The 25,586-nt window shown below is 39.0% G+C and overlaps 4 protein-coding genes across 4 annotated transcripts; 1 reads left to right on the top strand and 3 right to left on the bottom strand.

Moving 5' to 3' along the window:
- The first annotated feature begins 75 nt into the window (after positions 1–75).
- Positions 76–5,613, top strand: LOC107041064 (PR domain zinc finger protein 10). Its single transcript, XM_015261431.1, has 3 exons — positions 76–144; positions 1,302–1,876; positions 2,680–5,613. The coding sequence occupies exons 2-3, from the start codon at positions 1,327–1,329 to the stop codon at positions 5,454–5,456; spliced, it is 3,327 nt and encodes a 1,108-aa protein (XP_015116917.1). The 5' UTR covers positions 76–144; positions 1,302–1,326; the 3' UTR covers positions 5,457–5,613.
- A 782-nt stretch (positions 5,614–6,395) lies between these two features.
- Positions 6,396–11,784, bottom strand: LOC107041101 (potassium channel subfamily K member 13). Its single transcript, XM_015261494.2, has 5 exons — positions 11,642–11,784; positions 10,756–10,948; positions 9,173–9,247; positions 7,985–8,396; positions 6,396–7,650 (listed from the first exon to the last, which is right to left on the bottom strand). Exons 1-5 carry the CDS (start codon positions 11,768–11,770, stop codon positions 7,155–7,157), a joined length of 1,305 nt encoding a protein of 434 aa, XP_015116980.1. The 5' UTR covers positions 11,771–11,784; the 3' UTR covers positions 6,396–7,154.
- Positions 11,785–12,858: 1,074 nt separating this feature from the next.
- On the bottom strand, positions 12,859–17,444 carry LOC107041285 (coiled-coil domain-containing protein 85C). Its single transcript, XM_015261771.1, has 4 exons — positions 16,356–17,444; positions 14,663–15,041; positions 13,627–13,928; positions 12,859–13,084 (listed from the first exon to the last, which is right to left on the bottom strand). The coding sequence occupies exons 1-4, from the start codon at positions 16,887–16,889 to the stop codon at positions 13,040–13,042; spliced, it is 1,260 nt and encodes a 419-aa protein (XP_015117257.1). The 5' UTR covers positions 16,890–17,444; the 3' UTR covers positions 12,859–13,039.
- A 1,251-nt stretch (positions 17,445–18,695) lies between these two features.
- Positions 18,696–25,424, bottom strand: LOC107041009 (integrator complex subunit 8). Its single transcript, XM_015261364.1, has 6 exons — positions 25,152–25,424; positions 23,875–24,289; positions 22,524–23,172; positions 21,011–21,832; positions 19,810–20,365; positions 18,696–19,215 (listed from the first exon to the last, which is right to left on the bottom strand). The coding sequence occupies exons 1-6, from the start codon at positions 25,270–25,272 to the stop codon at positions 18,752–18,754; spliced, it is 3,027 nt and encodes a 1,008-aa protein (XP_015116850.1). The 5' UTR covers positions 25,273–25,424; the 3' UTR covers positions 18,696–18,751.
- Between the last annotated feature and the right edge of the window lie 162 nt (positions 25,425–25,586).

The raw sequence follows: 25,586 nt of genomic DNA, 5'->3' as shown, positions 1-25,586 counted from the left end.
CCTACAGTGCGTCAAAAGCTTCGTGTGTGTGCGTGTGAATCAGAAATTTGCAGTTGACAGTCAATTCTAACCCAACCTCGCTGACGATTGAGCAAAATGATAGCCACAGTTACTCCATTGACTGAAGAATTATATTTTTAAGAGGTAAGTTCAATCATTATCACTGCATTCCTGGATCTCATGTATTAGTAAGTAGAGTAGTTATTCAACTGTTCGTTTCTCTGGTGATCACCACAGTTTATCGGTTTCCTTTGTTGCCCAGGGTATCTGCCCTCTCCAACCCATCAGTCCCCCAATCTCTATGAATTTGTTATTGTGATCTGTGTTTGAGAATCATTAACTTTTGAGGAAGACTTCAACACTGACACAGCATTTCATTGAAAAAACGACCTATTGTGCACGATGGAGTGACTTAATTTTTTGATACGTGTGTTGTTTTGCATTGGGATATTCTCAGCAGAAATTGGAATCCACACATTCTAATGATGCACATCATTTGTGCATAATTGTATGTAAATTGGGATTTTATTGTACTACGTTGAGGCGTTACATTCCAATTTCACACTGTGCAATGTGAATTCTACAGTGTACAGTTCAAACTTGTTAGTGTTTAATTTTTTTTTCAATTCGAGGAGATATTTACCTGAATTTTTTCGATTTCTGTTAATTTTTGGCGGAATAGTTCAACTGAAATTTACAGTTTCCATTGGTTTTTCCATAAATTTTGGAATTTTCAATGATGAAATTCGTTGAAATTTCACGGAGAGTTGACAGTGAATTGAATTTAGGGGGAAAAAATTATTAAATTTCAAATTTTTTGAAATTTTCAATCAATTGAAAATTCAAGAACATATCGACCTGAATTTTTCTGATAATTGCATTAAAATTACCACTTTCCATAGATTTCTCTATAAAATTTTCAATTTTCAATGACGAAATCCCTCAGAATTGCAGTGGACAGTGACAAAAATTTCCAATAAATCTACCGGAAATTTCAGCCAAAATGTTTTAACAGCGCCCATAAAGTGTAATAGATCATTTTGCAGAGAAAATGTTGTGTGGGTGTTAAAATACGCCCATTATTAAACCGAGTAGTTATTGAATTGTTCATTCCTGTGTTGATCTGCTGAGTTAATTGGTTTTTCCTATTACCCAGTGCATCCCTCAACCCATCATGTGTCACAACAATTTGTGACAATGTGATATTTGTGGGCTTGTAACAATTTGTGTTAAAAAATCGTAAGCTTTGGACTCGAATCAGATTGATGGAGCAATGTCCATCCCTTGACGACTGCCCCTAGGTTCAAAAGATCGTGATAACCAGTCATGGATGATAGGGGCCCTCATGAGGGGGCCCCTGTAGGACCCCTGGAGATTCCCCTGCTCGACAAAACCCGCGATCTCCCCGAGATATGGACGACAAATCCCACGACTTCCATCGACCAACGAAAAAACCCCAATCGCTTGCTCTTCCTCACTGTCGAGTTCGCCGAGGACCAATCCAAGGACTTCTCCAGGATGTTTCCATACGAGCAGGTCTCATTCTCCCCAAGAGCCACATCGCCACTCTCTGATTTTGAGCATCGAGTCAGTCCACTGGACCCCAACATGAGCTCAACAGCTAGATACTCACCCACACCTGTCCAACTGCCTTCACTACCCTTTCAAAATTCAGTGGTTGTGCTGCAGAGTCCACCTTCTCCACTGATGATACCTGCTGAGAGCAATCAACGGGCTAATATCAATTTTATCGAGGCTCAGGGTAACACTGCGAACATCGAGGAGGGGGAGGCTGACAGTGTCCCGGATTTTGTCGGTGGGGGAAGTCAACAGGGAATCGCTGCTGATGTCAATGGAGAATTAATTCTGATGCAAGGTAGGAAATTCATTATTTTCTCTATTTGCGATGAGTTATTTTCGGAGAAGATAAGTCTCTTTAAATGACTTGTTATTTAGGTGACACTGTTGGAAAATAATTGAAATTCAAGTCGAGGGGAAAATTGTGAAATTTCACATTTACCTGAAAATTTAATGAAATGACAAATTTTTGAATTTTCATTCAATTGAAAATTCAAGAATATATTTATCTGAATTTTTCTCATTTCTATCACTCTTTATGAAATAATTGAATAGAAAATGATTGCATTTCCTAAAAAATCCGATTTTTCGTTTTTTTTCTCTGAATTGTTATGAAAACTTTTAAATTTTTTCTCAATTAAAATTGCTTATTCGCCCAATTTATTAAATATTTCTTCATGTTCTCTTGATCATCCATTCTTTTTCAACCTAAAACATCAATAATATATTTACCTGAATTGTCCTCATTTCTATAAATTTTCATGAAATAATTGAATAGAAAATCTATTGCATATCCTAAAAAAATTCGATTTTTCCTATTTTCTTTCTCCGAATTTGTTATGAAAAACATTTAAATTCATGTCATCTAAATAAAATGAAAATCAGCCAACTTTTTGTCAATTAAAATTGCTTACTCCCCCAACTTATTCAATACTCCTTCACATTCCCTCGATCACCCATTATTTTTCAACCGAAATCATCAATTGGTTCCATCACGAGACGATCTCCTCCCCAAAAACACGAAATTCAATTTTCTCCAACAGTATCTCTAAACTGTCCACCCCTCAGTTTCGTCTCCCTCACTCGTCCCACTTCTTCCAGGAACAAGTGCCGAGCTGGAGAATTCGCCAGCCCCTCTCCTCCTCTCGGGCCTCCCGGGCACGGAATTCGCGTTAACCCGCGACTTCCTAGTGATGAACGACGACCAATTAACCGTAATGAACTCCCTCCGCCCCCAGCCCACCGACGACCCCGCGGTCGTCCCGGAGCTCCCGGCCCTCCCCGTCCCCGAAAAGGACCTCCTCCCCCCCTCGATAATCTACCCTCCCCTCCTCCCCAAGAACCCGCTCTCGGCGCCGCTAGGAGATCTCCCCCTGACCCCCGAAAACCGAAGTACAAACTCCAAAAGACAAATAACTGATAAAAAAACCTACTGGTGCGATGACTGCGACACAATTTCCTTAAAGGACGGTGAGTGCACCTGTCACGATGTGCGAACGATCGCTGACCAGCCGGTGCCCTCTCGCGCAGTGGCCACCCTGCCGGGTTCCTACCTCTCCCTCGCGAAATTAAGCGACTCCCCGAAAGAAACTTACGGAGTTTTCGCGAAAAGAAACATCTGCCGACGAACGCAATTCGGTCCGATCGAGGGTGTGCCCTGCGAATATGACGGCAAGGGTTTCAGCCCAGACGCCCTCCCCCTCCTGTACGAAACCGAGGGCGGAGAGCTGATAAAAATCGACGTATCAAACGAGCACTCCTCCAACTGGATGCGTTTCGTGCGCCCCGCGCAGACCCACAAAGAGCAAAACCTGATAATTTCCCAGCAGAAGGACGGGATAATCTTCCTAACTACGCGCAACATATCCCCCCGAGAGGAGCTGCGAGCAGGTCCCAGTCCCGACTACGCAGCTAGACGAAATCTCCCTCTCCTGGAGGACCCGAAGACCCAGCAGTTCAAGTCAGGAGACCTCGAGAGCTTCTCCTGCCTGGACTCGGCCTTCGATAATTCACCACTCGATCACTCTATCCATTCCGACCTCCTGGATCCAATCCTCAAGCCCACCGCAGACCCCCAAGACCAAGAGCAGGGCAAACGACCAAGAATAGGCAAGACCAAGCACCTGAAGACGATGGACGAGCAGTCCCTCCCATACAGCTGTCCTCAATGCCCAAAAGCCTTTCCTCGAAACGATTCCTTGAAGAAACACTTGCTGTCGCACTCGGGCTTGGAGAGCACGGCCTACGAGTGTCCGACCTGCGGCGAGAACTTTCTCCACTCGTACAACCGCAGCCGACACATCAAAATATTCCACAGTGACGACACAAAGGAAAAGGAAAACTCCCGAAAGAATTCCTCAGAATACAAATGCCCAAAGTGCAGTATAATCTTCATGAAGGCATCTCTTCTCGATCTCCACAGTGAGCTGCACAATCAAAATAACAACGAATCAGGAGACTCGAAGACCCACCGCTGTCCTCAATGCAAACATGACTCCAAGACCCACTCAGAACTGATAAAACACGTGTCAAAGCACGGCCACAAACCCCAGCATAAGAAGCAGAAGCAGCAGTTGACGAAAACATCGAAAGTCTTGTCATCCCACAAATGTACGATGTGTTACAAGCGTTTTGCCACTAAAGTGCGCCTCCAACAGCACTACCTGGTGCACGGCGCCGAGGACCAAAAGCCACTGCCATGCAACGTATGCTTCAAGCGATTTATGAACAACTCAGCATTGTCCTGTCACCTGAAGACCCACCGCGAGGACAAGCAGACATTCGAGTGTCCCATGTGTCGTAAACTATTCGATCAGGTTCTCCAACTAAAGGATCACATAGAGACGCACAGGAACGAGGACAAGACGTTCAGCTGTCCTCACTGTCCTCGAATGTTCACCAAATACTCGGTAATAAGAAAGCACATAAGGGCGCATCACTGCGAACGCAAGCACAAGTGTCAATTCTGCGTCAAGCGTTTTCCAACAATCGATAAACTGCGAATGCATCTGCTGAGGCACTCCGATCACAGACAGTTTCATTGCGCTAATTGTGAGAAGCAGTTCAAGAGGAAGGACAAGCTCAAAGAGCACATGACGAGAATGCACAATTCAGAGAGAATGGAGAGCTCTAAAGTGTCGAATATGGCCACTGATAACGATAATTCAGGGCTTCAACAGGGTAATCAAGCTAAGAAATTCATACCAAAGGTCAATCCCACGGATTACAACAGATTTGTGTACAAGTGTCACCAGTGTCTGGTGGGCTTCAAGCGCAGGGGAATGCTTGTTAATCATCTTGCTAAGCGTCATCCGGAGGTGTCACCGGAATCGATACCCGAGTTGAATTTGCCGATTTTCAGACAGACGAGGGATTACTACTGTCAGTATTGCGATAAGGTTTACAAGAGCAGCTCCAAGAGGAAGGCGCACATCGTGAAGAATCATCCGGGCGCTGCTCTGCCCCCCAGCAACAGGCAGAAGGAGATGCTGGGGGACTTGACGTACAGTCAAGCTGCAGGAAGTGTGACAACCACTCCGCAGGGCTGTCAGTGGTGTCACAAGCAGTACGCTAGCAAGGCGAAATTGCTGCAGCACCAGAGGAAGAAGCACTCTACCCTCATGGAGCCTGCTGACCAGGTACCGAGACCCAGGAATCGACCGCAGGCGCAGAGTCAAGTGCAACAGGATCTCATCGACAATAACTTTGTTAATAATAACTTCGAGTTCATTGAAATAGCTCCGGTGTGTGATATCGGTGAGTTCAGATTTAAACCGAGGATTATTAAACTCAGTAATGATGTTGATTTGATTGATATTGAGGGGGGCATTGATCCATTGGTAGATCAACAATTTGTGCGTATGCGCGACATACGTTGAAGATATTTTGGGGAGCACTTCGACGACTGTTGGAGTGCTTATTGTTGTTCAATTTCATTGACGAGATATGAATCTCGTTGTTTTGGGGGATTAAGCGTTTGTTGCTGATTGTGATGAATGGGCAACGGCTGACGCTGATGTTGTGGTGAGGAGTTTGGAGGGGGGACAGGGCTGAGGGCTTCGTTTGGGGGATTCGCGGGGGTGGATTTTTGGGAATTGGGGGTTGCAGGTTGTTGGCGCTGACGGCGAAACGTCAGTGCTCACCCGATTATCGGTATTTTAGGGCTTTCCTTTGGGTACATTCGGGTGCTGCTGTCTCGAATTACAGAGGTTTATTCGTGTGGAATACGAAGGAATCCTATTGAGGGGGCTAATCGGCGAGGGTGTCATTTAGTGGTGAAGGGGAAATTTTAACTTGAGATATTTTTTATTGAGCTTTTGGGGAGAATGCAGGGAATGGCTGACTAATTTCAGGTTTTCGTACTTCACCACTGAATTGAACATTTTCTTCGAGATTTCGTGAGCGAGGTGCCCTTGCTGGGCAGCGGAAATTGAGCGTTACGCACTGAGAATCAATAATTTAATCATGACGAACATTTTTCTTTGAGTCGAGGAACACGAGCGCGATGTTACATGCTAGTGGTGAAGTCGGAGAGGGAAGGAAATTCTTCAAGATTGAATATTTTGAAGGCGTTTTTGAGGGATCACTTCGCTGCTGAATAATATTATCAAAAAATGGCCATTTGGAATTGAATAATTGTGTTTTCTGTGGTGTGACGAGAGATCACATGGATTTTAAATATCGATGGAATTATTTGAGGCACTGGCACAATAGAGACGATAAATAATGGTTAGATTTTCATTTCAATGGGGTAATATTGATCATTTATGTTCAATTGAAGAAACAATATCAAACGGGCATTAGGCCTTAGCGTTGACTTTATTGAAGGAACAAAAACTCAAAATACATAATATATTGATTAATTGATAGTTGAGTAATTGTATCTCGTAACAGTGATACAAATTGAGAAAAAAAAATAACTTAATGAAACGAATTATCGAGCTTCAATAGAACGACGTGGAAAAATTTATTTTTTCTTTTGAAAATGTCACTCGATCGCTGGTCAGTGAATAGACGAAGAGAGTAAATACAATGTAAATGGAGAATTACTAGGCACTTGACAATAGAATGTTGAAACAATTGTAATGAATTTAATCAGTCAGTCCCAATCCATTGCGCCTCTGCAGTCGTTAGTACAGTCTCATTATTTCCTTTATTCTACGGATCACTATGTACATTGTTAAATGATAAAAATCGAAATAGAAGTAATGTAAGAGGTGATGAAATTATTGAGAATGTGAAACCAATGTTTCCGGGAGAGATCTATCAGTGTCATTTAAATTATAGAATTTTAGGAGTAAAAGTGAATTGAGAAATAAAAGAAGTATTGAAAATATATGCTGGTGGATTTTTTCACTGCTATTTCAGCTGTTTAATCCCTAAATTTCACTCATTGCGTTAATTTTTTCGTTGAGATGGAGAAAAATATCGAGAAACTTCTTGCGCTTTTTTTAAAATCTTTCTGCTACGATTTATCCATGATAAAGTCTTAGAATATTATTTTCATCATTTTTAAATTTTATTTTAACATTAATACTTTACATAATGTCTACAAATTTTTTCATAGCGTAATAAATTTATCTCGACGAGTTGCCCTCGAATTTCTCACTGGCAATGGCAAGTGGTCCCACCGCCCCCGGCTTGAAGACGGGCTGATGAATGGGTGTTGCAACTGACGGTGAACCTCTCTGCATCTGAGCAGTTTCATGCAATTGTTTCTGCATAACTGCAAGTGCAACTTTATTGGCTGTGAGAAAATCCTTCATTGATATCAATTCTCCGGACATTCGTCTCGGTGTATCAGATGCACTGCTGTCCTCACCCCTCAGTGAATCCCTTCTGGATATACCGTTGACCCTAGTGTGCCTTCTGCGTGAGTAATAAAATCCAGATACCGAGGATTTTCTTCGCGGCAAGTGGGGCGCAGCCATAGTCCTCCGTTTGCCTATTATTTTATTCAATTTTGTTATCACACAGTTGAGCATCTGTTTTATCACGATTGAGGTGACGTTCAGGAGGGAGTATATGCAACAGCAGCCCAAAACGAGGAGCAAGAAGTTTGTTATTCGATAGCTGAAAGGGAAATCAAGATTTTTTTAAATCGTAGTTGCCTTCAGAATGAATCATTTCAGGGGAAAATGCAGACTTTTTGTTGAAGAATTCTTCTGGAATTTTTGGTCATCAATAATTTTTTTGTTATTACTCTTATTATTTTGATCACACATTATCGTTTCATGATAATCATGAATCATTATTTGTTTTAATTTGCTGTAATTTATTCAATTATTTATTTGACGAGAAAATGTTGAAGGATTTTCTTCAAGAAAAAATCTCATTGACATTTTCCTCGAGATCTTCTGCAATCATTCGCCAATTATTCAGGAGAATAAATTGTTAAAGAGCTCACAGATGACTGTACGGATAATTCTGCTTCTCCGTGCTGACATAGTCCCCGAAGCCAATGGTGGCAAAACTGATGAAACAAAAATACAAAGCGTCGAGGTACCCCCAGCCCTCGAATAAAGCGTAGAGAGAAGCTCCGCTCCCTGCTATGAGACAGGAGAAGATTGTGAGGTACAGCATTACCCAGTAGACGCTGGGCTTCCAGTGGTCTAGGCCCATGTCCTCCTCGTTGTCTTCGTCGAGAATGTCGGGAAGGTACATTCGAGGATTATTGGGGGGTCTAGATGCCACTCGTCTCGACGCCAACGTCGTCTGTCTCAGGCGCTTTTTCAATCTCCTCAAGTGGATTGTTCGCAGACCCCATGCGAGGAACGTTATTATCCGCTCGAGGAATAAATTGAAGAATAGTATTCCTCCTGGAATTGTATTTAATAGTTAACAACATCCGAGATTTTTTTATCGAAATTTATCGATGTAACGTTTCTTACGTCTTTCTTTTCAATGAAGAATCAAGACAATTTTAAATAAAAAATGAGATTTTATAGGTTTGAAGGCGAATCTTCATTCTCTTGAAGTAAAACGGGAAAATGTCCTTCTATAGTTGAATATACGTTTGATGATTAGTCAACAATATTCAAGTTTTATTTTATGGAAATTCCGTGACATAAACTTTTAGTTTTCGTCCATCTTTTTTTTAATGAGTAATGACGAAGAATTTTTTATACAAATTCAAAATCATTTGAATAAAAAAAGTGAAGATTTTTCAATTTTGAATCATTCTTCATTTTGTTGAATGAAGACGCGAAAATTTCCAGAGAAATGTTTTCTGAGGGTAGAATAAAATATTATTGGATGATAGAAGTTTCACGTGGCATCCAAAAAATCCAAATAATGCAAAATAATTGACTTATTAAACTAATTAAAACAATTTTTAATGAACCTCCATTTTATTGAATAGATATGCAAAAATTTCAATTGAAACTTTTTCTTACAACAGAATAAAATATTATTGGATGAAAGGAACTTCACTTAAAAATGCAAAAAAAAATCGAAAAATCAAAGATAATTTCCGCTTATTAAATATATTGAAACAATTTCAAATAAATCTTCATTTTATTGAATAAACATGCAAGAATTTCAATTGGAATTTTTTTTTAGAGCACAATAAAATATTGAAAGCTAGAAACTTCACCTGAGCAACCAAAAAATCCATAAACAATCACTGCAAGTCTCCCAGCCCTGGTCTGAGGCGTCGTTGTTCCATACCCTTCAACAGAGTTAAAAATTCGTAATAAACTCTTACGAATTACTCTCACTCGCTATTTATCTAATGTCTAATGAAGTCTCGCAATAACCCGGAGACTAGGTCGCCGGAGGGACTGTGCGTATGCATATGACAGCATTAACATTCCTAGTCGCTTTTCAGCTGCATTCTAGTGCACAAACGCCGACTGGATGCAGTCGTCGACCCTAGTCCTCCTCAGGCACCTAGAGCACTTGTTCAATTCAATGCGCGATTGAGGGGATTAACGCTGTACAATTATCAGTTCCCGCGGTAATTGAAGGTCCAGGATAAGCGGATTCTCGATTGTAATCCAGGATTCTCGTCGCGGTTCTTTCGTTTGGGAGTTAATCCCTTCGTTAACTAAAATGAGGCGAAACTCGAAAGGTTGGAGATCGATTTTTCGTTACGTATTTTTGTTATGCAATGCAATTATTGTCGTTTATGTCAGGGTTTCATTGAATTTTTGAATTATGTGAATCATTTGAAACGAAATGTCAAGAGATCTGAACGATTTTTTCTGCACGGAGAGAAATATTCAATAAAAATTACGTATTTTTTTCGTAATTCCGGAGCGAAATGTGATTGTAGGAAATTTTACGGAACTGTTATGTAATTTTTACCTAAAATCACGAAATTTTTCCAAAGCGTTCCGTAATTTTTACTGAACATTTCTCTCCGTATGGTATCACTGGCTGTGGAGATGATTAGGAATTGATTTTTGAGAATTTTACTTTTTGAAAAATGGTGAATTGAATTGGTGATGAGTGATTTTTGGTAATTCAAAATTTTTCTCACGAAAAAGGCATTCGAATATATTTTGGACGTCCACTTCGTTACGTATTCGTATTACGCAATGTGATTATGTTCATGTGCATCGATTTTTAATCGAGGTCTTTTCAAAATTACGTGAGCCATTTTGAGAGGAAATGTCAAAGGGAAATTCGACTTTTTAAATTAGAGATTGAGTAATTAATTTCACTATCTTGAATTTCAGGTGAAAAAGTCCAAAGTTTTTTTTTTTGTAATTCAGAATATTTCCAACGAAAAATTTATTCGAATATATTTTGGAAATTCATTGCTCATTACATATTCTTGTTATGCAATGTGATGATTTTCATTCATGTACAGTTTTAATTGAGTTTGTGTAAAATTACGTGAGCAATGTTGAGAGGTACGAAATTTTGTCAAAGAAATTCGATTTTTCAAATTGGAGATTTAGTCATTATTACTCATTATTTTTGTAATGAGTTATTTAAAGGGAAAATGTCTAAAGCCTTTTTGTCACGAAGATATATCCATCGAAAAATGTCTTCAAATATAATTAAACCATTTGTTTTGAAGAATTTAGTTTAATGAATTAGATTTATTAATTAGAAACTGCCCCAAAAAATTTGTGAAAATTTCTTGATACGGACGTCTCGTGACATTTTCTCCTAAAATCCCTCAGTAAGGAGATAATTGCAAAGATTCGTGACATTACGATTAATTACCGATGGTGGAGACGATGGTTCCGACGAAGTGAAAGCTCCCGGAGAAGTCCCACCGCCGTCTCTTGTGGATTATTCCGGTCGCCGATGCATTGCTGTACGCGTACAAAAGCTCGTTGAGTCGCTGCGTTGCTTGGGGATTACTCCGCAGGTGGTAGCGACGAAAAACGTGGTAGACACGCCAAAATTCAGTGGCCTGATTGTTAATATTCATTGAGAATTATTAATCAAGTTCAGAGACGTGGGGGAATTGGTGGAGATTAGAAAAAGAATCCCAGAATTCAATATTGTTCATCGACAAATATAAAGCCATTTTCCCAATTGATGATCCTCCCAATTCACAAAATTTCACGAGGCTATTGATGAATTCTCCCGAACCACTTCGACACATTCGCAAGAATTATTTCTCTAGAATTATTTCCGGCAGTTGATTTCGAAAATATCTCTGGAACTCGTAATTTTTTTGAAAATTGTCAAGAGATCTTCTCTGCAATCCACAAAATTTACGCCAAAAAACATCTCGATAAATTTCTCTCAAAAGGAAAAATCCCAGAATTCAATATTGTTCATCGAAAAATATAATAAAGCCCTTTTTCCCAATTGATGATTTTTCCAATCCACAGAATTTCAAGGGGCTATTGACAAATTCCCCAGAACCACTTCGACACATTCGCAAAAATTATTCCTCTAGAATTATTTCAGGCTGTTGATTTCGAAAATATCTCTGGAACTCGTATTTTTTTTAAATTTCCTCCAAAAAAAAATCTCGATAAATTTCCCTCAAACTCTTTTTTTAAGATCAATATCTTTAAAAAAACATTCATCATTTTACACTTGTGACAATGATTGTTCCGGAGTTATTTCGTGTAGTTTTTGAATTTAATATTACCTGATGTAATTCAACTTCACTCTCAAGCGTTTGAAAGAGGAGAGCACCAGCCAGCATGTAGCAGACTAGAAAAATAGCCAGAAGCACGAATCTTATGTTGTCCTCTGCGAAAGCTCCAGACAGGCACATCACCGATCACTCTCATGACTCTGTTGATGCTCTTCACTGTCCGCAAGTCTCACTGCGGTGAATCAAGTTGAATTGAGGACACTCGCGCGCCGGTCACGCGCAAAACGCTCATTTGGAAGATATCACAGTAAAAAAATAAAAAATAAAAAATGGACCACAAAATATTAAATTCTAGCCCTTCATAATTCTATTAAGTCTATCAATAATAATTAATAAATTAACTTGATTGTCTTTAGAGCGAATTTGTTTGTTAAACCATCAAAATTGTCCTCTCCACCTAATTCTGTCAATTCTGTAAATGATCAATTAATTAACTTGAAAAAATCAAAGCAAATATTGAAAATATTAGAGTGATTTCTATGCATTCGCTTATTTCATGACGAAAGTTCATGTAAATTATCAATCTGCAAATTCACTTCAGAAATAAAATAATTCCTGTCAGAAATAATTAGAATTAAAAAAATGTAGAGAACCGAGCAAATCGTCATCGTTTAAATAATTTTATTAAGAAATTCAATTTCTGAATCATCAATTCTTAACTAAAAAATCATCATCAGAACTAATTTGTTCACTAAATTCTAAAAATTGTCCAAAACTCCAAAAACGTTAAAAACTTCAAATCATTTATTTGCAAAAAAAATAATTTTCAAATGAGACAAACAATAGATTCGCGAATCATTTAAAATTGTTTGGAAACCCTATTCGACTGATGAAAATGTGGGGCATGTCCATGCATCCCTCTCCTCCTTTTGACAGTTAAAAATAGTCAAGATTTCTCTGTATAGAGTATACAGCCATTGAATAGAGCATGAAGCTTTATTATTTCCTCACGCAAAGAGAATCGTTGAGTCCGTGTGATGGGTCACAGACGCCGTGTAAACGCCCCGAGAGTCATTAGGCCGTTAGATAAAGTTGAATTATTGAAAGCCACCTATGAATGGAATTTTAACCATCTCTCTTGACCTTGAAACCTTATCCATCCGAAAATACCTGTATGAATGACAACTCACTCGAAAAGAAGTAAAAATACCAACAAAGAAATTTTTCATCTACTTTTTAATGAAAATTGTATAAATAACAGTCTAGAAAACAATAATTTATCTTATAAAAATTTAACGCTTATAAATTTCATGTTTGGAAGTGTCTCTCGATCGTGAACATGATTTTTCTAACATAATCCAACAATTTTGTCCTTAAGGATATCTACATGGAAGGAATTAGTAGTAATACATTGGAAGGCAGTGGTTGTGGAATTAATCGTGTTAATTATCAGCGTTTCGGCTGAGGACCCTCTTCGAGTTTTCTCCAGACAACCTGCAATAATATTAACAAAGAATAATTAACAATTGATAGTTCATTATCCACAATTTTACTACATCGACGTAATTTCCTTTCTTCTGATAGTTTCTCAAAGTTAATGATTGAATTATCGATTGGTTCAATGATTAATAATTATTCAATTGTTACTCATTGTTAATCATTAATTATTAACAAACAATAATTAACAATTAATAATCCATTATCCTCAATTTTACGAAATTGACATAATTTTAGCCTCGAAATTCCACAGAATTATTTAAACAATTACTCAATTAGGGAAAGAATGTCAGGAGGCACTCATTTTGGAAATTTTCTTTTCTTCAAGAACTGTCTTCTATCATTTCCTCAAAATTGATTATTAAATCACTCCGATAACAAGCGATTCTGCAAAAATTCATCAACAGACATTTTCCACTGAAATTTTCTCTCCCCAAAAAAGTCTGACATTTTCTCAGAAGAAATCCCCAATTATTCATGTTAATAATTCTTAAAATAAATTGTACTTTTCGGGAGTATAATGACGGATGAAAACGTACGTTACACATTTCTCGAATGAGTGCCTTCTCCCCGTCGTGTCCAGCCTCTCTCTCCAGCTGTTCTCTGACTTCGAGAACCTGGAGAGCGCGAACAACGGCCTCTGGACGTCCCCCAAGGGGCTGATTCTCACTGGGGATGGCAGGTGGCTCCCAGAGAGGGTCTGAGGGTACTGGCACTGTTGCAGTCGCGGCTGTGGGGCCCTGAGGGGTTCTGTTCTGAGCCCTCGCTTGTAAAATACTCTTGTCCTCCTCCAATTGCTTCACTCGTTGCTCTAAACTCCTCACATACTGCATTGTTTGATCTGTGGGCATTTGAAAATAATCCGCTTTTGAATTTTTTGAAACGAAATTACACAATTTTTCTTCAGTTCTTAAATTGTTTTTATTGAAACAATTGTTCTTATTGATTAATTATCTAAATAACAGATATGGAATTGACTTATTTTTGAGATTTTTCAAGACACAATTGAACTTTAATTAAGAAATAATTAATAAAAGTCAAAATGAAGTGATAAAACTAAACAGTTCATTTTATTTTCGGATTAGTGTTCAGATATTCATCGCAAACGCATCTCAAAGTTAAATAGATTCATCGATTTTCTTTCATCGATCATTATTTTTGTGTATTGATCATATATTTAATCGATCGATTGTTCCGATTTCATGTAAATTATCAATCCGCGGAAAAAATCACTTCCAGAATAAAATAATACGTGTCATAAATAATTAGAATTTAAAAAATGTAGATAACTGAGTGAATTGTTACCGTTTAGATAATTTTATTAAGAAATTCAATTTCTGAATCATCAATTCGCAAAACGATTCGAAAAACAATATTCGCGAATCATTTAAAATTGTTTGAAAACCCTATTCGATTGATGAAAATGTTCATTTGACTTTCTGATTAATGTTTTGATATTCATCGCAAACACATCTCAAAGTTGAATAAATTCATTGGTTTTCTTTCATATATCATTATTTTTGTGTATTGATCATGTATTTCATGGATCGATTGTTCCGATTTTATGATAATTACCATTGAAGGTCGCAGCAGCGTTCCTTGACCTACTTGTCGGCACAGTCTCTTCCGCGTTGGTGCTGGAGCTCGAGCCATCCCCGTCGTCCCTCTGTCCCCCGCCTCTCTCCTCATCCAAATACAAACATAATTCCTTGAGTTCAAGGTTGTCCTTAATGAGCTCCTGCTGCTTATTATCCAACTGTCGGAGTTTATTTTGGTAAGCCGATACTTCCTGTCTCATAACACTTGCAGTGTATCTCCCGAATCTCTGCCACTCTCTCGCTAATTTCCGACCTTTCTGACGATCGTCGTCCAGGAAGCAGCAGAGGTCCCTCAACTCCTGGTTGTCATCGCTCAGCCTCTGATTTGCTTCCTTCAGTACTCGTAATTCACTCAGCTGCGCGAGATTGACATTAATAAATTAACGAGGTGTTAGAATTGAACAAGATTTTTTAAAGGGCAGATTTTCCCATTAAAAAATCCCATTTTGATTTTTTAATGGGCACATTTTTTGTTAATCTTCATAAAGTAACAGTTTCGGGGGAATTTTAAGGAATTTCGACAGCAAAAATTCACGATTTCTGTTCAATTATTTCATTAAAAGTTGTAGGAATCAGGAAAATTCAGGGATCCAGCGTAATTTGGGAGCGAATATTCATGTTTTGGTTTCTTTTGGTACTCGTAATTCGCTCAGCTACGCGGCATTGAAATTAATAAATTAACGAGGTGTTAGGATTGAACAAGATTTTTTAAAGGGCAGATTTTTTGTTAATCTTCATAAAGTAACAGTTTCGGGGGAATTTTAAGGAATTTCGACAGCAAAAATTCACGATTTCGGTTCAATTATTTCATTAAAAGTTGTAGGAATCAAGAAAATTCAGGGATCCAGCGTAATTTGGGAGCGAATATTCATGTTTTGGTTTCTTTTGGTACTCGTAATTCGCTCAGCTGCGCGGCATTGAGATTAATAAATTAACGAGGTGTTAGAATTGAACAAGATTTTTTAATGGGCAGTACTTTTTTGTTAATCTTCACAAAGTAACAGCTTCGGGGGAATTTTGAGGATTTTCGACATTAAAAATTCACGATTTGATTGGAGGATCAATGGAAACTGCAAATTTCGGTTCAATTACTTCATGAAAAGTAGTAGGAGTCAGCAGCATTCAGCGATTCAGCGTAATTTGGGAACGAATATTCATATTTTAGTTTCTTTTAGTACTCGTAATTCGCTCAGCTGCACGACATTGAAATTAATAAATTAAAGAATTCCCAGTGCATTTCTTGTATTTTTATAAAGTAACAGTTTCAGGGGAATTCCAAGGAATTTCGGTGTTGAAAATTCTCGATTTGATTGGAAGGTGAAAGGAAACTGCAAATTTCGGTTTAATTAGTCCCTAAAAAATACTAGAAACCAGGGAAATTCAGGGATTCAGCGTAATTCAGTTGTAAATATTCCTGTCTTGATTGAAAATTCAAGTAAATGAGGGAATTCTCGCCTCGAAATTTGGAATTCCATGATTTTACCCCCTTAAACCGAATTTCGCTTCTGATAAATCTTGCGAAATTTTATAATCAATCATCTTTTCTATTCCCACAATTTAAAAAGTCTTTCGTTAAATTCCTCTGAATCCAAGATGATTCCACAAATACAAAAAAAACACCTCGCCTCATGAAATCAGCTCTCCCCCCAAAAAATAAGCGCACAACTCACCAAATTTTGTATCTGTCGATTCTGTTCAGCAGCAAGTCTAGCAATATCGCTCTCAGTCTTCCTCACGAACTTGAGCATCTCCACAGGTCCCAATCTCAAAAATTCGTCGTCACTGATTCTGTTCCTCGTCGGTGGTTGGACCGTCACCCCACTCGGAGGTGGATACTGACTATTGGGTGATAAAAACTGTCCCTGAGGTACTTTGGACGGATAAAAAGCCGAGGAATGCAGGCTCGGGTTTTTCGGTGCCGTTACAAAGTCAATCTTGGGCGAGAGTTTTCCCTGACCATCTTTACCTCTAATCTGCCCTCCCTGATTACCCCCGAGTGCCCCAGATGCGATTAAACTCGGACTTATCAGACCGCTAGTTGGTACACCCACGTTACTATTGAAGTGCGGATTATTCTTCAGTATTCCACTGGGCTGAGGGGGCGGCTGATACTGCGGTGGTATCGGCTCACTCTGTTTACCAATCTGCCCTACAGACTGCCCGTTCTGATGCTGCTGTTGCGACTTACTTTTGGTATTTGACATTGTCGAAATAATATTCAGCAGCGGTCCAGGCCGCGTCCCATTTCAACCAGCAGCAATTCGCCTCAAGTCCTTTGACCCCTCGCACTCTTCAAATCTGGGTCATTAAACTCGTACGCGCGCGATTCCATTCACTTCGATCTCTCACTCCACTACTTTCGCGACAAATGGCTCGTTAGATTCATTCATAATGAATTACTCTGTCAGTCGAATAGTCGAATAGAACAATTGAAAATGCGATCCTCGACGCCGGCGACTCGCCTGCATCACGGGTGGAGCAATCGCGACGGAGAACTTTCAAATTTGTTGATTTTCTTATCGAAGAGGATGTGGGTTTTGAATTGATTGAATTAATCCACGAGATGATGAATTGTCGCGTCTTCATTGATGCACTAGCCACATATCCACCCACACACGCTTAATTATCTCGCGCCCGATCGACTAATTTACAAACGGAGGAACGTTTACTCCACCATTGATGACGTACGAGTGGATGGGAACCAGTTGATGACCGTTGGCTACACCAGGTACATCAATAAATAAATTAACAATGTGGACAACATGGCCGGGGCTTTGCAGAGGCGTCGATGCCTGGATAAAATGAGTGGTATTGAGTACGGGCTGAGTTGTAAGTGGTGGGAGACTGGAGGCAGTTGGGGAGAACTGTGGACGTTTCTTTGGGGGCATCTCGTTCAAAGCCGGAAGAGGTGTATTCAGGGATTGGCTGAAATATTCACTCGGCTGTTTTTTTTTCTTCTCTCGCTTTTGCATCGTGCGCCGCAGGTTGAGAACCAACCTGGTTTACCTGTCTCGATTTTACCTGCTCAGATGGGGATTGTTGAGGTGAGGATGGAGGGGAGAAGGAGAGAGAGAGAGAGAGGCGAGCGCACGAAAGACGATGGGGGAGAATCGCGCCCTGTTTGCAGTTTTTTACATCTTTCTGGAGGGGATTTGAGAGGGTTTAGAGTGCAGGGGGTGAATAATCGCTTTCTAAGGGTCATTTAGAACGAGAAGAAATAGATTCATTTATAGATAAGACTAAATTTTCCCATTTTGTTGTGCAACAATTTTTTTTATTTATGTGTATAAAAGTGTAAAACTTTTTCAACTTTTTGGACCTTATTCAAAATATATTTCCTTATATTTTGACTCTCAGACTTTGATCTTTATATTATTAAATAAGTCACCATTTAAATGAAAAATGAGTTTTTTCAATAAAATGGGCGAAAAGAATAATGAATAAAAGATACAAAAGAAGTGACACGTCCGCAGACTAAGAACAAAGATAAAAGAGCGATGAGAAAAGGAAGAGACGATCGTACATGAATTTAGTTGAGAGAGAGGAAAAGCACAAATACCAATAGCCAAGAAAATAGTTTTTTGAAAATTATCAAAAAAGGATTTTTTTTTGTGCCAAACATGCAGAGAGTGCGCCGGAATGAAAAATTCTTGTCGCAAAAATATTTGTTGATAAATTTTCCTCTATATGAGATATTTTCATCCTGAAAAGGCACCGTCTGGTGTGAATTATCCGCCTCTTGAGCCAAATATTTCATTGCTGTCGAAAGCAGAACAATTATTCATGTTTGAGACTTTCAAATTCGAACCAAACAAATTCGTTTTTGGCAATTTTCAACTAGCGATTTTGTTGGCCCAAACAAGACTTGTTTGACAACGTGTTTGTTTTTCTCTCAGTGTATCCGACATTTTTTATTCAATTTCATTACTTTAATAAAAAAAATGTCATGCAGCAATGCAATTGTTAAAAAATCTTATGAAATGGGGGAAAAATCAAAGAAACAATTCTAATTAAGTCAACATACAAATCTTTAATCAATTCCAACTATTTAAAAGATAATTTAGTTTTAATAAACATACTGCTTAGCCAGAGCTCGGAAAAACCTAGTCTTACGGATATTCGCAGCCTCCCTCTGTATCTCCTCATTATTATTAGAATTAAGTTCTAACAGTCCAATGATTTTAATCGCCAACTGCTTTCGGTGATGCTCTCCTCGTTTCGAGTGCAAGTGAATCAGAAATTCGAGGATTGTCACGTCCCATATGCAATGGTAGTACGCGTCCATGGCGTCGGCAGTCGCGCAGCTCTTCTGATCGCTCGATGCCATCTTGAACGCAAGAGAGTAATTCACGTCCTCCAGGAATTGACAGAGAACAGTGGCTTGGGTGTAGCACTGGAGATGTGCACAGCATTTTATCATGCGCCAGTAGACTGACTGCAGGGGACGGGGCACTTGCTGACTGAATAGATCACTGGAGACCATTATTGCTTCCAAGTAGTATTTTATCGCTGATTCGTAGTATCCCAGAACTGGGGAAAATAACATGATTTGAGGAAAAGAATTCTGAGTTGGACTCACAAATTACAGTAATTACAGGAAACTAAAGCGATAAAAGTGATGGGGGAGGAACGGAAGTAATTATTCTCTAGTATTTGAAAATTACTTCTGAAATTTCAAGTAAATTTTGACATTTTTAGCAATGACTAATTCACATGCATTTTTTACTGACAAATCACACAATTTTCAGTAATAAAAATGATTGAAAATTCGGACAATTATTACTCGAATTTTTCAACTATTAAAAATTTGATTATGTACAATAGCTAATTTTCAAAATGAGTTAGGAAACTCAAGCTTTTACTTTTTTCAAAATGAATGAGAATTTCCATGGATGACTGCCCTAAATTGCATTAAAATTCCAAACATTGAGAATTCAAATACAACTATTCCTTAAATTCCAAAATAAAATTAACAGTGCGATTAAGTGAAGAAGAGGTAACAAAATGAAAATCTCGAGAAGAATGGTGAATGTCTATCTTGGAAATATCCTTAAAACTGTCGGGTTTATCAAAGAAAATTGAAGAACCATAATTTAGCAAACAAATTACTCTTCACAAACTCACCAAAATTGAGATCACCCATGACCCTCAGCCACGACACATTAGTGGGATAAAATTTGAGCGCCTGTATCAGCAATTGAAACAAGAACTCCGCGATGCTCCTGATATTATACGAATTAGAATTGGGAATGCTGGCGGGCCAGAGTGCCAGATGTTGCGTATAAAGTTCCAAACTGGGCTCATCCCTCAGGACGTTGTGAAGCCTAACCAGCAACGAAATGACAATGCTCAACGCAGTGGGCTCCCTCAGCCGCGACAACGTCCCCGATATGCTCGCCATGAGATCCTTGTTGGAGCTCCCACTGCCTCCGCCCCCTGAGCTCGACCTCTTGAGTGGCTGGTCCCTGTTGGGTCCAAACGCCTGCAAAATCATGTCCCAAGCCTCCCTGGGGAACTTCTTGGAACCCTTGAACTTGACGACATCCTGACAAACAACACTGATTGCGGACGAGAACTCGCAGTGACTCCACCTCTTCTCGAGATTCGCGAGGTACTCCCACTCTCCCATATTCAACAAGAATACTGTGCAGTACTCGATGACCTCTTGTCTGGGAATGACCTGTTCACAGAGATCAATGGAAAATACTATTTCAGTGATGATGGTCAAATTATTAAAAAACTCTGAAACAATAAAAATTATCCTGAAAAATTTTAGGGGCAGGTGGGACAAAATGGACAAAAAATTATGCCACTTCATTAATTATTCAAAAAAGTCATCGAAGTTAAAAAAAAATGTCTATTGTGCCCCACTCAGGCCCATTCATTGGAAATGTTATCAAAATTATCGGAAGGATATGATTGATTATTCAAGTAATGAAGAATAATTTAATGAATATTATTGAAATGTTATAAATTAATAACAATATAATTATATTTCTCATATTTATTAAGTCAATTATAATTGGCTAAGTAAATAAAAGAATGATAATTCATAAAATCATGAATAAATGAGGAGAAAAATAATCCCCTTTATAATTGGGATTATTATATTTTATTACAATTGGTTGAATAAATTAACGAATAATAATTCACATAAACAAAAAATTAGCAAAACGATAATTCCATAGAATCCGCTCAATTGTTAACTTGAAAAAAAATGTTTTTATGGATTATGCTGTATTTTTCATAGCGATTCGCCCCTGTAATGGGTTTTATGCTCTTGGGTCTCGATCCACAATAAATAAATAAATTTGCGTATGCCTACCTGGTCAGTGGCCTGGAGGCTCCCCAGGCACTGTTTGCAGTCCTCCACGAGCTTGTTGGCCTCTCCCTCCGGGAGCTGGCCTGGCGGGACGCTATTCAAATAACTCCAGATGTCCACCAGGATGTACTCCCAGCTGATGAGCTTCAGCAGCTTGTACATAGGGTTCATTGGATTTTGAGAGTTCTTTTCTCTCTTCGTGTCTTGCTCGAGGGCTGTCAGGAGTACTTTGGCCCCTGCGAAGTCCTTGCAGGCGACTAGTTCCCTGCTCTTCGCCAGGAGGATGTACGCGAAGTCCTGGTAGAGACTCCTGGGGAGGGCCATCACAACACTTTGCAAGGGAATGGGTAATTCCCACCTGCTGCTGACCCTCCAGGGGGGATTCGTGGGGTTTTTTCCATCGAGGTTTATCAGGATCTCTCGGATGTCGTCTGGGTCGTAGGAGAGGGTCAGCTGACGCTCCAGGTCCGCCATGTTGAACCTCGGGCTCTGGGTGTAGGTGATCAGAGAGACTCCCCAGTCGTCGCTGAGGAGCAGGGGGGGAAGCTCGAGATCTGTTGGCGATCCCTCTCGATCGATTTCGGTGAGTTCACCTGGGGTGAAGAGGGCTCTGTATTTTTCGGTGGACAACAGGCGTTTTGGCAGGTCCGGGATGCTCGACATCATCACGAGGTAGAGGAGGTACCTGGAGATTCGTTTCTTGGCGGAGGGGGAGGGGCTCGCCAGGGCACTGTCGAAGGAGGCGAGGAGAACGTCGAGTCCTTTCGATTCGGGTGACTTCAGCTCTGTGAGGAAGTTGTTTTGGACTACTTCGCCGTCTAGGACCTGGAAGCAGTTAGAATTGACATGAATAATTTTGGATTTTTATTGAGAGGAACTTCTCTTGGTAATGATCAATTGGTGTGCGAATTTGGTACGTTAAAAGTGCAAAAATAATGGAGAATTTCTCGTTTGAGGGTTTCAACTCTATACCAAAATAAAGGTATTTGTCGAATTTTGTCTGTACGTGATTTCCTCGAGGTTTTGGAGATTTCACGTTTCTCTTAAATATTTCTAGGATAATTTATGATTTTGTTTGGGCTTAGCCAAAGTCTTGAATGTCTTGGAATTCCATTCTTCTCTTTTCAAAAAATATAAATTTTTGGAAATATTTCTCTTCATTAAAAATGGTAATATTAATTGTTCTTTTGAAACGTGTTGTGATGCAACAAACGTTTTAGGGAAGTTATATCTGAATTCAATGGATAATTTTGAGACATTCAATTAGAATAATGAATTATAGAAATCATGTTTTTATTGACATTTTCATGATTTTCATTGATCTTAAATCCAATGGAAGGTCAATGTCGAAAATTTTTATGGAACTGTAATTAATTAATCAATTCATTCTTCATTAAATTCTGCATTCTCTCATTTGTCATATCATCTCAAAAATGACGAATTTCATCTTCACGTTCTAATAATCCCATCCATGAATTACCTATAAAACCTCAATCAAAATAATTAACCTACGGACCTTTCTAACTAGATTCAAACACTGAATCTTCATAAGTAAATCCTTAGAAACGACGATCTTCCGATTGATCAATCCCCCCTGTATATCGAGCTCCAAATTGTCCCTGTAGATCATGGGAATCTCTCGCTGCTTATTATCCTCCTCCAGGATCTCGACGATATTTCGGTACTGATCTTTGACAGAGGCATGAAATTGCTGCGTCAACCCCTGGGTCACCCCAGGGATCCTGACGTTGGTGGCGTGACAGTAGCCCTCCAGGTTCTCCTTCTGGACTCTGCAGTAGAGCAAGGTTTCCCCTGTGTTCAGAGTGTCGAAGAGTTCCTTAGCCAGGGAGACGTGGTACTTGACCATCGAGTACTCCTCGCGCAAGAGGTGGAACGTGGCCAAGTCGTAGTGAATCTGACACTTGAATTCCTCCACGGAGATGCTCCTCATGTTCTCCCAGTTCTGTTTTATCTCGGTCGTGTCTTCTGTGAGTATCTGGAATGTGTCGAAGGTCAGGACTTTTGGGTTCAGGTTCGTCATCTGGAGGACTGTGTTGAGGACCTCGATGCTGTAGGACACCTGCATCTCAACTTTTCGCATTATGTCGTCTATGAGGGCTGGGGGGACACCAATGTAGAAGAAGGAGGGCTCCTGAATTCCGGGACTGTGCAGAAAAAATGAGAAAATATTCAGTGGGAATTATTCATTTTATTTGGGGGATATCTACGCTGTTCGATTTTCTTTTAATTTGCGTAGCAGTTGCATTCATATTTGCAACATTGTGGTTTTAAAGTGAATTTAAGGCCCAATCTTTCGTGAAATTTCTTATTTTTCTTGAAAAATCGTTAAGAATTGAATTTTTTCATTGACATTTCATCGAAATTATTCATATTATTCCAGGGAAATGTGATTCTGATGCATTAATTAGGCGTTCCGAATAATTCAGTTGATGTTTCAGGGAAAAATCTCAAGACTTTTTTATTCAGAGTTTGATTCTCTGAAAGAAAGCATTATTGCCATTCCTGTCTGGAGCTAGAAGAGAAAGAAAGTAAAAATATATTTTTCGTAAATTTCGTTAATTTTACGTGATAAAATTCTGTACAAAATTTTCACCTAGAGCTCTTTAATTAGTAATTATCAATAATTAAAATTTTTCACACAATTTATTTCGTCATAACCTGCATTATTTCATGAATTCTTCTATGAATACGGTGAAACCCAGCATTTTTGTAGATCAACGTCAAAAAAATTTCTGGTTGTCTATGAAATTCTTAAAAAAAAGTTTTTCAAAAATTTCTGTGAAAATCCAGATTTTTATTCATAAAAATGGAAATTTGGAATTATATTCTAATAGTTATGGACTTACAGATGAATCAAATGCGTCTTATTCTGTTTACTATTTAACGCCCTGTTGACGATAGCCCTCAGAGTCCACCTGTGATACAGAACAATGGTAAATAGCAGCTGATCGCTGACGGATTCCAGAGGGAACTCCAATAGACTAGGTATCTCCACCATTACGTCTCCAGTCACATAGAATAGGTCCTGCAGAAAAGTTAGTTGCATTGGCAGTGGCAATTTCCTCTCGAGAATATCCAGATCCCATTTGAGGTGAGCTGCCACTTTTAAAGACAGAATTTTCAGGGCTACACTTTTATGAGACCACTTTCTCGTAACTGTCCCATTTTCTAGCTGCTCTGGGTCGATTATCTTCACGTCGTTGTCCTTCTGGTCGAGATTTATCGACATGAATTTTATCATCAGGTCTGTTGGTGATGGATCTAGAGGCAATGTTGACAATTACGAGGAAAGTTGAAAGAATGAACGTGGAAGGAATTAATCCCTTGAATTTTTTTCATGAGGAATTTATTGTTTAAAATATTTGACAAAAATTTTAATTGTTAAATTTTCTGAAATTTGTCGAATTATTTACGATGGGTGTGATATATCTAAAACAAGTGTCAAAAATTATGAGAAAAATTCTTGGAATGAATGTAGGGGAAAATTAACTTTCAGTTTGTTTGACAAAAAAAACTTGAATTCATCAACGAAAATAGAATTTCATGACAATGCTTTTTTTCAAAATATTTTGCAACAACTTGAATTTTAAAATTTTTTAGAAAGAGATGAAATAAACTTTCTTAATTCATCAATACGATGCCAACGGGTCCACTTTTATTTTAAGGTCCGGGTGGATTATCTTTCGAGCGTTATCTCGCTTGTTTTTCCATCTTCACAATGTAAAATCTATCACAATTCCCATTGGATTGTACATAGCGAATGGATAATTTATCATGATAACTAACGATCTGACAGCCACTAGGTACATCAAATTATTAATTTGCAATTGCCTCCCTATTGGCTTTATCTCCCAATACTATTCAAAAACGCTCTTTGAAAATGTTCAGCTTTTTTTCAACGTTTTTTTCATTGCACAATCATAATTTTTGGAGACTCCAGGGCAATGTAAAACTGAATAGAGCAATTATAGATCATTTCAGATCATCAAAATAAAAAAAACAACCAAGATCCCTTAAAAAATCCCTCCAAAGCTAAAAAAATCGTTCAACTTCACTCCGCCCTCAACTTTATCAACCACTAAACCGTTCTATTATCCGAACCCCAAACTCCCCGCGCACCCACCTGGGAAGGACTTGGAGATATGCACCTCCAGCAACCCCGGGTTCAGCAGGAACTCAAACCAGAGAACCGTGTCCGGCGATATGGGGACAGTTCCCGGTCTCAGCAGGTCCACATCCATCATCGTAATCCTCCCCGCGCCTCCCCAAAATCCCCCGAGTCCTACGCTCTCCGAAGATGCCCTAGCCCGACTTTTCGAGTCGAAAAACCGCTCTCATGTGAACAAAACGCTCCAAAAAAAAACCCGCAGCACTCCCGACGTCAACACAAGGAGACCCTAACCTCCAGTCCTCCCGACCGACAACGACGATCCCTCAGATCCGATCAATTAGCCCCTCATGTATAGATATTCCAAATTTTTATTTTTTTCCTCATTGAAGTAGTTTTGAAAAAAATTGCGAGCTAATAAAAACCATTTGCTAGTTAGTACTTTTTTTA

This window comes from Diachasma alloeum, unplaced genomic scaffold (assembly GCF_001412515.2).
Source record: "Diachasma alloeum isolate Michigan unplaced genomic scaffold, Dall2.0 Dall_scaffold_00179, whole genome shotgun sequence".
Classification (NCBI taxonomy): domain Eukaryota; kingdom Metazoa; phylum Arthropoda; class Insecta; order Hymenoptera; family Braconidae; genus Diachasma; species Diachasma alloeum.
The sequence above is the reverse complement of the archived record's forward strand: the minus strand, read 5'-3'. Positions and strand labels throughout refer to the sequence as shown.